This window comes from Eretmochelys imbricata, chromosome 2, assembly GCF_965152235.1.
Source record: "Eretmochelys imbricata isolate rEreImb1 chromosome 2, rEreImb1.hap1, whole genome shotgun sequence".
Classification (NCBI taxonomy): domain Eukaryota; kingdom Metazoa; phylum Chordata; order Testudines; family Cheloniidae; genus Eretmochelys; species Eretmochelys imbricata.
In genome coordinates, this window is record NC_135573.1 from 186,294,054 (window position 1) to 186,307,542 (window position 13,489).

Sequence of the window (13,489 nt, forward strand, 5' to 3'; positions counted from 1 at the left end):
CAAAAGCAAATCGCAAGAGAAAGGATAGAGGAAGAGACGGTGCCACAACAATGAGATTACGTGGTTACTCAGCAAAGGCATGTGTGCAGAAGGAGGAAGATGATGATTTTTTAAATACATGAAAATAAAAATAAATAAAATGTCTTTCTTGACTTGCTTTGGTAGACCGCTCTCTAAATGTGTCTATCGAAAGTACAGCTGAGACTTGTCAGTGTACCACATATAGTGGATGTTGCTCACTGTCTTCAGTTATACTATGCAGCGGATATTTTAAGGAATCCTGACTAAGAGTTTGATGTTGTCTTCCAGGATGGTGAGATGCAAATTATAACAACCTAGATCAGGGGTCTCAAACACCACTAGTTACCCCTCTCCATTCTGAAAATTTACCATTTATTCCTACCCTTTGTTCCCTGTCTTTTAACCAGTTTTCATTCCATGAAAGGATCTTCCCTCTTATCCCATGACAACTTAATTTACATTAGAGCCTTTGGGGAGGGACCTTGTCAAAGGCTTTATGGAACTCTTAAGTACACTATGTCCACTGGATCCCCCTTGTCCACATGTTTGTTGACCCCTTCAAAGAACTCTAATAGATTAGTAAGATATGATTTCCCTTTACAGAAACCATGTTACAGAAACTGTCTATTAGAGTAAGGGCTTGTCTATGTGGGAAAGCTTTACCAGTATAATCCCCCGTGTGGACACTCTTATGTAAGAGAGGCTTTTTTTCAGTTTAGCTTATGTTGCTTGGGAAGGGGTTTAAACTATGCTGAAAGACCAGTCTTATGCTGGAATAAGTGTGTCTACGTTAGGAGTTATACTGGTCTCACTATATCAATTTAAATTCAACCCTGAGGGTTGAATGGGAGGTCTGCATGGGAAGGTTTTATTGGTGTGACCTAAGTGTAAAATGCTATAATAGAAACTGTTGTAACGACTTTTGTGGGTAGGGGAGGATTTGATTTCTGTAAGCAAACTTTTGAATCTACCTCTGATGTATGAAATATATCCTCACTTAGGTCCCAGAGTTGCATGATACTTAATAATATTCTTCACATTAAGCATATTAGTCTCATTGAAGTAACATGGACTACGATACTTAAAGTTAAACACATGCGTAAGTACTTTGCTGGCTCAGGGCCTCAGAGTGAGCTTTGAAGCCCTGACTTTGTGATACTGTGTACGAGCTACAGTAGTTCTGTAGGAAGCAAATAACGCGGTCTCTACTACTATGTAGAGTGACTCATTGTTGCCAGCTCTTGTGATTTCTTTAATGCGCCCGTTCCTGGAATCTCGTGATTATGAAAATTGCAGCTTGATTTTAACACTGTTTTCTAGTCTCCATGGTTGCAGAGAAAAGCTTGAAAATGTGACCCAAGTGTATCCTAAAGGCTCAAAACCCAGAAAGCAAATAAAAATGAGGGGTTCCTTTAGGGGTTTTTTGTTTTGTTTTTGCTTTTTTAAAGCTAATCCTTAATTTTGGGGGACCTGACACATGAGTTTTGAACACTTGGGGTTGGCAATACTGGTGACTACTGTAGTTCAGCCAAGTTTTTATTTCTCTTATCTGTTTTGTACTCAGGACAGTTGGAGATAAATAACTGTAATGAGATGAGATTATTGATTTTGTTAACACTTTTAATTTCTTTGCAGGGTCTAGTGTCAAATTTATCTCTTGGCCAAGTTACACTCGTTCATTGGGAGATCTACCCACTAGACATAGACAGTGTGGTGGGCCATGGCTTAAACGGCAAAGGTGGTGAATCAAAAACGTCTGGTGGTAATCCCTCAAGCTATGCAGCTCCTGCTTTTTACACTGGCAGATTTTCTATTCCCAGTGGAATACCTGATTTACCTCAAGACACCTATATCAAGTTTCCTGGCTGGACAAAGGTAGGTTTCTTTTTCTAAGATGTTTACCAAAAAACCTGAATCTGATTCTAAAGTCACCTTAAAATTGCTATTAAAGGTCAAGAACAGCCCTTTATTAGGGGTGGAGGACTATATAACAACTGTGTGGTCGTTTTGAAGGGTCACTCACATATATCAAATGATATTCAGAGATGTTGAGATCTTATAAGTGACTAGTCAAGATTTTAACTAAATCTTGAATAAATCTGGGGATAGGAAACTAAGATGAGGGAAGCTCATATTAAGTAGTCATTCAGTGACATTGGCTAGGCAAATGGTGTGCCACGTAAGTATGCAGCTATTATAGATATAGTGAGTAGGACACAAAGATATGTTTGGTCAGGCCTATTTAGAATACGGCATTCAGTTTTTGTCTTTTTTTCTTGCGGGAATGGAGAGAGAGCTGCCCTCTGGAGAAGGGAAGTGAATACAGGCTTTTTAAAGGCTGCTTGTTCTGGAGAAAGTGTGGTACTGGAAGTTGGCCTTTTGGGGAAGAGTGGAGTCAGGCTGGCTGAGCAGAAGTAATAAAGGACATAATTGATGAAGTGGCGCTAGGAAAACTCTTCATGCCGAAGAGTGGAGAAAATTAGCCAGTGTCTTTGTATGGAGAGTTTAGCTTTTTAAAAAAAATTAAAAATTGCTCATTAACAAAGGACACAATTCTGATGGAGTCAGAAGATGAGACTTGCTAGCTCAGAGGAAGGGTCCCAGCAGGAACAGTCATGACCTAACTTGTAACAAGGTTGCCTAAATGATTCTAAAACCTGTCGTCCCACCCACAGTACCCACAAAAAAATCCCTTTGGAATGCAAAAATCCCTAATTGTGTGTCACAACTGGACATTGGCATGGCTTCAAGTTCTGAGCCACATTGCTCCCCCTTCCATCAGGTTGGCGATTGCAGCTGGTAAGCTGCTTTATAAGATAGGTGCTGATCCCTTGTTCAATGATCTTTTAGCCCACCACCTACACATCTTTCAATGACCTTTTAGCCCACCACCTACCACTGTGGTTGAGGCTGCCACGCCAAGATGTGACAGCAGAATCCCTGTGGTGGGAAGACTGGTGCTTAACACCAACCACCAACCAGTTCCTCGTCACAGACCCTACTGCTCGCCCGCCCGGCTTCCACCTGCCAGTCGTCAGGCCCTTCTTATCTGATTCCGGACTGGGCAAAGCCTCTGTGCAGCCAGCAGCACCACTGGGGTCTTCGAGACAGTCCAAGCTGTGGCACAGGTTGAACAATGATACACGTTGTCGAGGAGCGGCCGCTAACCAAATTCAGCGGTGGGCTCCGAGAGCTGCACTTGGCCACTAAGAATGCTAATGCTTGGCTCGGTGAGTACACAAAGGCTAAATAAATAAATTGGCATGGTTAAATCTGAATGGGTGGGATTTCCAACTGCTCTCACTGCTGGCTTCTCTCTGCTTCCATTGAAGCCAATAGTAGAATTTACACTGACTTCAAGGAGTGCGAGAGGCCAGTGCTAAGTGTTTATGGAAATTGCACCCATAGCATAGCTGGGCCCTTTTGTTTTGATTACAAGCCCCAATTTCTATAGGGATTTAGAACTCCATTTTAAATCCCCATCTAGCTGAGATTGTATGTGAGCTGGTGGCATGCAGCAGTTATCTATCTTCTCAAGGAAATCACTTGGATTGGTTTAGCATCCTCCCCCAACAATTATTTCCCCCTTCTCCCCCATAGTTCAATTTTATGTCCCCCTCCCTGACTGAGCAGGCCCCTCACTTTAAAAATGGACTCTGCAGATAGTGAGGCTTTGTCTGTACCTAGGAACAGCAGTTCAGTGATCCCAGGACATATGAATGGCCCATTGTGCCTGCTCCAAGGTTTGGCCCTTCCTGGCCTGCACAGTTGGTTTGGGTTGTTTTGTACCGATTTGTTCGATGTGATATTTAGACTATCCAAGTAGCTGCATCAGACCCAACTCCCTAGTATGGATGCACCTGTAGCTGTATAAAGATGCCTTATACCAGTACATCTGATTCCCCTTCCCATATGGGAATAAGCTATACTGGTATAATCACCTTTATACCACTATAACTGCATCCATGCTAGAGGGGTTGTACCACCTTAGAGGTCTGCCCAGACCTAATTTTCAAGCCTGACCTGGACTTGAACCCAACCTGAGCACAGCCAAGCCAAACCTGATCCAAAAGGGTTAAGTCATTTTCAGCCCCGACCCACACCCAACTCTCACTCCATCCCGCTCCCGAATCTGTGTCAGTGCTGTCGTGTGGGCTTGGTGGGTCATCCCGGGCCTGCAATCTGTTGCCAGCCACCTCCTGCCCTTAGGGTTGGTGCAGCAGCAGCTGCGTGAGCTGCTCCTGCCGGCCGCCACCTGACTGTGTGCTGTGGAGTGAGTGTGACAAGGAGTTGCAGCGCCTCTTACCTGGCAGCACACAGAGCAGTGAGGGGGCAGGAGCAGGGCATGCAGCTGCCACCGTGCCAACCCTGCAGGCAGGAGGAAGTGATCAGAGCTGACCCGAGCCTGAGAGTGTGGGCTGGTTTCCAACCCAACCCGAACCCCACACTTGTAGTTGGGTCCTGTTGGGTTGCAAGGCTCTGTATCACTTTATCTATATTGGTATAGTTAAAGCAGTACAGTTTTGTGTGCAGACAAGCCCAGAATTTCTCCCTAGCTGAGGGGAATGAGTCCTGGGGATGGCAGTCAACTGACCAGCCAAAGTACATAAGGAGAGCCAATAGCCCACTTTGAGAGTGGAGGTGGGGAGAAAGCATGTGCAGGGTGAATGTTCCCCCTAACTCCCAGGCAGAGGGCCTGGGGAGCGAGAGTGCTGGGAGCAGAAGCCTGCTGGGAGAAGACTCAGCTGAGAGACCCTGGGAAGGGGGTTTATATAGAGGGGAAGCTAGAGGAAGGCTTATGGAGGAATATGGCCCGGGTGAAAATTGAAGGACAAGGCTAGAGCTTGAGTGACTAAAGGCAAATAACCCAATTATAAGATGGAACCTGTAGGAGAGGGTGGGCATTAGTCTCCTTCTATGCTGCTACTATGGGATGTGGGAAGATTAATTAGAGGCAGGAAGCTGAGCCTGGTGGAAGGACTGAAGATTGCCTAAGACCCTCGGGGGGAACTGCTGTGACCTGGAAGAGTGTAGGGCAGAAGACTGTGAGTTGCCACTGGACTTTGTTTTTGGTGCTCCGGAAGTGGTGAACTCTGACTTAGCCAGAGAGCGAAGTCACCTCAATGCTGCAATGCAGTAAAGACTCCTGCATGCAAGCACTGCAGCAGCCTACAGGCCTGTGGGTTTCTGAGAGGGGAAACTGGAGCAGTGGAGATGCCTAATGCTGAACTGGGTAAGCCCCAGCTATCTTGGGATTCAGCCATAGCAACCTGTGTAGCTGCACCAGCACAAGCCCTAATTGTAGTCAAGAAAAACAGTGATTTGCATGGATTGAGGGTTACACAGGCAACTGGTGCAAGTCATGGCTTTCCTTGGCAACACTTGGGGTTTGCACGGATGCAGGTACACCAGTTGCTGATTTGGAGCTAATCTTGCACCTAGAGGAGGGCATGTAGGGTGATATGTTTTCAAAGAAGGAAGCAGAATGACCACAATGATGCATCTTTATAAAAGAAAATGTGGATCTTCATTTTCCACTCTTCAAAGTTCAGGCCATTCACAGGTTCCAGATCTTTTGTTTATCCCACAAATGGAAACATAGGCCAATTGCTAAATTCTGATTTGGATTCCAAAACCTACTAACTCTCAAATTTTGGATGAACTTAGATCCAGGGTTTTTGTTTGGAACAGAACCATTTAAAAGTGCCGAAACCTAATGCTTCTTAGGTAGTTTCCACAACCTTTCTGTCTTTGCCATGAATGACATTAATGTGATTTGAGAGATTCCTGCAAATTCAGTAGAATTAGCATCATGGCCAAAGATTCCACATACCCACCCTTTACAATGTCATGGTTCACTATATATGCATAACCGTGAATTTGTTAATGAAGGACTGTAAGGATTTTTTGACATTTTTATCAAGTCCACAGGAGCCTTCAGAATAATACAGTATTGGTAGAAGTTGAAAATAGTTTTCTGCTATGAAATTGTTGTATACTTCAGAGCCATTATTGGGCAATCTTAGTCTGAATGAATAAAATTTTAAAACTTCATTGAAAACAAGTAGCAATTGTTCATCGTGAGTGAGATTTTGAAATCGCTATGAAAATAAGACAAAATAAAAGTACCTCCCTCCAAATGAGTGATAGTTGCAACTCTGTGCTATATCAGTGTACTGTGCATGGTCAATCATCATTACACTGGCAGTCTTTTTCTTTCATACAGTACTCTTGAGAATTTTTTTTTTTAAATGTGTAAGACTAACATTAAGAAATGGATTGCAATAACTGTATTAGTGGCCAAAAGAGTTATTTTGAGAAAATGGCGCTCTGCAATTCCTCAGTCGTACACAGACTGGCTTAGTGAGTTCTCTATTACTGCATTCATGGAAAAGATGACTCTGTCTAATAGAAATGCTTGGAAAAAATATGAGGCTGTCTGGTTACTCATGAAACTATTGAATATTTGTGCAGTTTAGTATATATTATCCTCAATACTCATAGGTTATGTTCTCACTTATTTATCTATTTAGTCACTTTAATAATTGATGCCCTGCATGATCTCTACAGGTTGTTTTTGGTTTGGTTTGTTTTTTTTTCCCATGTTTTAGAAATAATGTTGTATTTTGTTCTTTATATGCTTGTGCTTGTATTTATATATGTTTTGTTTCATTATGTTTTAATATTTTATATAAAAACAATAAAGATAAAGTTTAAAAAAAGTCTAAGACTGTCAATCTAGCACTGTCAGTGGTATTGAATTTACTCCTAAAAAATTGCACAGGCTTTAATTGACCGAGTGCAAAGTTAAGTTGTTGCTGTGTTGTAGCATATCAAGGGTGCTGTATCTTGTTTAAAAAAACAACTGCAGTGGTTTAGAGACGCCTGTCTGTTGCAGAACTTAATGGTATGGTCTAAAAAAGGGTTTTCAGAGTTGAGATAGTTGTTCACAACTCAGCAGAAGTTTCTAGTTCAATATCTAGTCATATAAAGGAAGTTTTCTGTTTCTAATTGCTGGTTCTTCCATTTTTATTTTGTATAACATATTATTGTCTATATGGACGTTATAAATTAGTAGATTTGAGGGCATATATGGACATATGATTTCATAACCATGCTGCATACGCAATCTGTAAACTTAAGAACAGCTCCTTGCAAATTAACCTTTGAGCTCATATTTTCCAAGAAATTGTATGAAGTAAACTGTCAGACTTGAAGATCAGAAGGGATCATTATGATCATCTCATCTGACCTTCTGTATAGGTCTTAGAATTTCCCCCACTTAGTCCTGCACCAACCCACAAGTTGTCATTGAGCTAGAGCATATTTTACATTACAGTAATGAATTCATCCTGTGTGTGGAACAGTGACTTATAGCAATTCTCATGCCATCTTTCACTCTAAAATGATCACAGAAGTAAAGCACTGAGGCAGAATATTTTCTTTCTCCCTGCAGACCGCAAAAACAAGCCACAGAATGAGATTAATTTGATAAAAAAAATGTTTGGGGTTAAAGTTTATTAACACCTTGAGCAAGATAGGATCTTAGGCCACAGAGGCAAATGGAAAGTTGAACTCACCCTCATTTGCGAATTTACCGGCTTTTTGAGAAAAATTATGAATTTGACATAAATTGATTTATAAAGATTTTAAATGAGTTTACAGAAACACAACTTCAGTATAACCTTTTTCTTTTTAATATTCTACTAATGATCAATGTTTGAGAGAATTTGCCTTTCATTTTTCATTGCAATTTCACCTACCCTAAGTTTTTCGGAAGCCACCAACGATGCTGTTAAAGTCCTACCTTCCCAATGCCTTATAGAAACCCTTTTATTTAGTCATCATTCTTCCTTTGTGCCGTGCATCTTATATTTTTTCCCCCTCGTCTTAACTTAAGGATATTTTATATGGGGGAAAATTGATGCTTTAATTCACCTGCTCCTGTTGAATTCTCGTCCATTGAAGTCCCAGTGTTCTGAGCCAGTAGCTGACTAACACAGAAAGGGCGTTCATGAGACAGTGGAGCTGGGTGGCATGTTAAACCTCAAAAACACGTGGAACTTTCCTTTTTGTTATGAACTCAAAACAGCCCAGTTCAGTCAAAACGTTCATGAACCGAGATTCAGTTTTGAGTGAATGTGGGTCCATTTACAATTCCAGTGAAATGGTATGAAATGTCACAGTTTTAAAGATGACTTACAAAGATTTTTTTCCAAAAATAATGAGCTTGGGGGTATTTTTTTTCTGCTTTATGATGTGTTTAAAAGATGAAATATTTTGAAAGGCTTTCTTAAGCTTGTTTTTTTTACGTTAGAAACATCAACAATGTCAAGTCATCCCTCTTTTTGCAAGAGGGCTTCTTGGAGGTCTCGGATGCTTGTGTGAGATCTCGCATTACCAGACGCGGTCTGGGTCTTTCAACTTTAACAAGAGTATTATTTTTTCTCCTAAGTCTGGGTGGTCACTAGAACCTGTCTTTAACCAAACAACAACAAAACCCACCGGAAACACAGTTTAACAGTCTAACTAAAAGTTTAACTTTTTCTTCACAGTTGCTCAGGTTTCTCTTTTGTGATGTTATTTGTCAAGTTCTCCTGTTGCCATAGAGACTTTGAGGGTAGGAAACATCTGAATTTCTGATATCCAAAACAAGCTGCAAATAAATACTTTTTTTGCACAAAAACTCTCAGACCTTTGTTCATTGCCCTTTTTCAACAAGTCCCCTCCCCCCTCCTTTATCAGTTACCTTTAAGCAAATATAATTTTGTTTTCAGGTTTGTTTTAACCTGAAACTTAAAGCAAAGTCAGGGCTGGGAGAGGGGAGGACATTATGTAGCTCCCTCTTGAAATAAAACCAAAGGGAAGATTTTCCAGAAGCTCCTGACGACTAAAATGTTGAGCTTCACAGAGCTCTGCAGAGAATGGCTTCAGGTGAGACACAAACTCAACAGTCAGAAATTCTGTTGCTCCCAAATGTCTCCAGTTAAACTTGCCAAGAGTCACTTTTTCAAGCTTCCCAAGAAGTATTGGCTGGCCTGGGACACAGTTGTTCTCTGTCTCCTTGGTCTTTTATGCATACTGCTAATTTATTTTCTTGGCTTGCAAGTCTTCATTTTTTAGTAAAGGTAAATTTTCTTTGAACATCTCATTTTTAAATGTTGATGCTGTTTTTAATTAATCAAGGAACTATGATTGTTTTGCCTGTTTTTAAAGTATGTTTTGATCAGGATTTAAATCCCAGCATATTTTATCCTGATCAAAATATAGTGTTTCATTATATGAAACATGAAGGCTCAATTCCTGTCCACAGTATAGTAGAGTTTAAATAAGCTACTAATTTAATAATTTTTATTTGACTTAAAAATTTTTTTTGTTTCTCTTTTGGCAGGGACAAATTTGGATCAATGGCTTTAACCTTGGTCGTTACTGGCCAGTCCGTGGTCCTCAAGTGACCCTATTTGTTCCAAGCAACATCCTAGTTTCATCGTCACCAAACAATATCACAGTGTTGGAACTGGAGCGGTCTCCTTGTGGCATTCAGAAATGTGCCATAGAATTTGTAGACAAACCTGATATCAATGCAACACTGCAGTATGAAAGCAACACCCGGAAGCTGTTCACTAAAGATTTATGGCTGGACCCTCTATGATTATTTAGGAATGTGTCCCCTTACCTTCTCCTGTTTTTCTTCCCCACACTCTCAAATCCTACATTCTTCGGGGGGAAAATCAGTGTTAAAAATCGATAAGTATGTTTAACTGTGGAAATTTTTTCAAAGCACTGAAAGAATAGCTTTTTGGTATCAGGAGATACTAAATACAGGGTCTCCTTTAAAAGTGAAGATTCTAGCGTAAGTTGTTGTGCATGAGACTTGACTTAGATGGAAGATAATATTTAACATCAAAGTCTTAGAAAACAGATAGCTTTGGGAACTATGACAGCATGAAAAGGAACCTCTTAAACTAGTCATTTTACCATCATCTGTGAACATAGAGAAATTTACCTTGCTAAGAACTGAGTGGCCCCACTACCATGCTTATAAACATTTAATGTCCACAAACAAGTATCCAGAGGGTTTGTGTGTGCTAAGTACCATTTGGATTTGACTTGTTTCCCTCCAGGCTTAAATACCTGGTTAGTGTAGCTACTGTTTCAGTCTGCAGTAGCTTACTGCCAGCATGATCAGTCCTCCCCCCTCCCCCACCTTTAGAAACCTCCCCAGTGACCTTTAGAATTCTCCCAGAATCTGCTGCTTCTGGGACCTGTGACAGGAATTGTGGGGTAGATACCTAGAGTGCATTGCAACTGAAATGGTGAAACAGCACTGATGTGGATGTTAGCGAGTGGCTTCTGGTCACAGGTCTGCCTCAGTTTCCCCTTGGGCTAACTCACTGACTCCCCTGCAGGTCCCCCAGCTCCAAGTCCTGGCATGATTTAGCTGTTTGGCTGAGTGACAAAGTCCACTCCTTTTGGAATTAATAAAACAAATCCACAAACAGGGTTTTTGAACCAGTTAGTCTTACCTGACTTTAGCATTCAAAAATCATGAGTCAAAAATCATGATATTGGTGTAATCATGAGACTTTAAGAAAAAACTACTTTTTCTCCCCGTTTTGGCTTCTGGTTTTTGACCTTTGAGGTACACTTGAGTCACGTTCTCAAGCTTTTCTCTGCCACCATGGGGGTTAGATATCTTGAAACCTGAGCTTCATGTAATAGTCTCCAGGAGCGGAGGCTCTTAGAAAAATACCCAATAACATAAGAATTGTGATAAAATCACAAGAGTTGGGACTCGCTGGGGCTCAGTAGTCCCCTCCCTGGAACTGGTAGTCCTCCTCTTGGAGGCACTGCAGAGTTGAAGAGGAATTTCCACGCCACCTCTAGTTCCATGCCACCTCTAGGCGTTCTCTCTACTCTGGGTTCTAGTTAGGTGACCATTCGACAAGCAGAGAAAGTCCACTTACACGCCTTGTTTCATCTCCCTGGGCCTCTCTCTCTGTCTTTCCTACTGTCCTTTCCTGGACTTGCTCTCACTGTCTCTCTCTTTCTAGGTCTCCTCCTTGGGCCCACGAAGGGTGGTGACCCCCTCCCAGGTTCTCTCCCAAAGCCTGGTCTCTGAAGGTCCCAGCTGGTTTGTCAGTCAGCCTTCTGCGGTTTTTTCTAGATTGGCTTAGCCTCTAGACAGCCTTTTCCTGCTCCTGTCTCCACCCATGACTATCCCCATACTATCAGCCCCAGATTGTTTGTTATGCTGTTGTAGTTGGTCACCTGACCCACCTCCTTAATCCCTGGGGTAATGAGGCCTGCTTTTAAAGAGGCTACTTGGCTCTGGTACAGTGGACATTAGGAGCTGGTTGGCAAATTATGACCTTTGTCTTGTCAGAAAAATTGACAAAAACAAAATTAACTTTTCTTTGTAAACCCCCAAACTGATTTTTTTTTTACATAAACCTGAAAATGTTGACAAAAGCAGGGGCGGGGGAAATCCACATAGTCAAAAAGGCATTTTCTTTCCAAAAAATGTGTCGACAGAACATTTTTAAGCGGTTTTAATGGGCATGAAGCAAAACTGCAATGGTTCAGAACACAAGTAAACATGGCTAGTGTGAATTCAATAAACTGTTTATGCTTAAACCAGGGCAAGCTGGTCAATAAAAATAGGTTCCGTTCTCCAGGGCGCGCACAGCTTATGGGCCTCTTTCTGGTATCCTTTACGCTGGTTTCATGTCCGTGTAACACTGCTGACTTTAAGGGAGTTGCTTCTAACATACAGTAGTGCAAGGGAGATCAGATCAGGGCCCAAGTGTGTCATTGCTGTCCGGATGGAACATCCATGGCGTTGTGATGAGACACACTGTCACAATGAAACCGATGACTGACTGGAAACGTAAAGAAAGAAATTTTTAAATAGGCCTGAAACGTGATTGTGTTTTCCATCGTCTGATGCCACAGAAGATGAAGATTTTGCGTCCAATAGTTTTCGCTCTTCCTCTGGGAACATATTACAAATCACTTGTTGGGGTCTTCCATTCTCTTCCAGTTAATTACTAATCATGATGTAAGCCCCTGATTTTTGTTTGCAACCATGCAGAATCTTTTCTTGTTGCTGTCAGTGAAAGCTGGCTTTCTATAGCAGTCTATGTCTCTACTTATTGCTCCCCTTTGGTTTTAATTCAGTCTTGCAAACTCTGTGTGAAAGGAGGAGCCTTAAAGAACAAAGGATTGAGATAGTGACTTTAAATGTTTTAATAAACTATCAACTTGCTTCCTTTGAATTTATCCAAAGTGAGTCAAGTCTCTTTCTTTAAAGAGGGAGTCTTCCCTCAACTGTAGGCATGCTGAGAGCAGAGAGAAAGCAGAAAGAAGATGAGGACATGATGACTTGTGTAATCTGCACAATTTATGAATTCTGGTTCATCTGATGAAATTGCTGTATCATTGAATCCCTCAGTGTATATGAAGTCAGCCATATGGTGTTGGACTGTATCACATATTCCAGGGACAATGGAGAGTTGTTAAATCTTGATGAGATGGTCACATAGGTAAATCCAATTTTCTCCAGCCTCACTGCATGGGGACTAGGGTTTTGAACAGTGGAATTTTCCCACAAGCAGAACAAAGAGATCAGGTGTTAACACTGGATCTTAAAAAAACAGAAATTAAGGGTAGGTCTACACAGCAAAGAAACCCCACTGCAGCAAGTCTCAGAGCTCAGGTCAGTGGTCTTGGGCTCCTGCTGCAGGGCTAAATATAGCAGTGCATCCGTTCACACTTGGGCTGGAGCCTTTTAGAGCACTGAAAGAATAGAACAGCTATTCTTTCAGTGCTCTGAAACCTGGTGAGGGGAGTCAGTTGACCCAGGCTCTGAGACTTGCTACAGTGGTGGGGTCTTTTGCTATGTAGAAGTACCCCGAGCAACTTGGATGGAGAGACTCGCAGAGATAAGGAAGCTTGAGCAGGAGCAGAGGGGCATGCTTTCATGGCAGAGGGGTCCTCCTGAACTGCAGGACCATCCGAGGAAGAGGGAACCTGACTGCAGCGGACTCCATAATTGAGAGAAGAAGCCATGTGTAGGAGGAGGGATCCTGGATTCTTTGGACTCCGACCTAAAACCAAAGAATGCTCAAGCAGGGAGGAAACTGAGACAGGGAAATGCATACAGCTGTACTGTTGTGTCTAGATTTGTCTATTTCTTTCGCTAACTAAAGTAAAGAGCAGTTGTATTTTGAAAGTCTTACAAAGCATATGTGTCTGTCTGCTTCCACTATCATGTGTCCTAGAAGAGGTGGAGTGTAAATGCAGCGTACCCACAAGGTTGGAAATGGTTTGCTTACTCTATTGGAGAATCTGGGGGTCAGCAGTGGTCCTGGAGACCTAAGGCAACAGGGTTGCAGGGTCCCGTTTCTTTGAAGGGGTAATAGGCAAGAGAGTCTGGTCCTCAGAATCATGCCAGAGAGACCAAGAA

The 13,489-nt window shown here is 41.9% G+C and overlaps 1 protein-coding gene across 3 annotated transcripts in view; it reads left to right on the forward strand.

Moving 5' to 3' along the window:
• GLB1 (galactosidase beta 1) overlaps nt 1-12,303 on the forward strand; it is a 68,566-nt gene extending 56,263 nt beyond the window's left edge. For all 3 annotated transcript variants that reach the window (XM_077811109.1, XM_077811111.1, XM_077811110.1), the window contains exons 15-16: nt 1,657-1,896; nt 9,413-12,303. In XM_077811109.1, the coding sequence (XP_077667235.1) occupies nt 1,657-1,896; nt 9,413-9,673 (501 nt within the window). In that variant the 3' untranslated portion in view covers nt 9,674-12,303. The remainder of the gene's footprint in view (nt 1-1,656; nt 1,897-9,412) is intronic.
• The last annotated feature ends 1,186 nt before the right edge of the window (nt 12,304-13,489 follow it).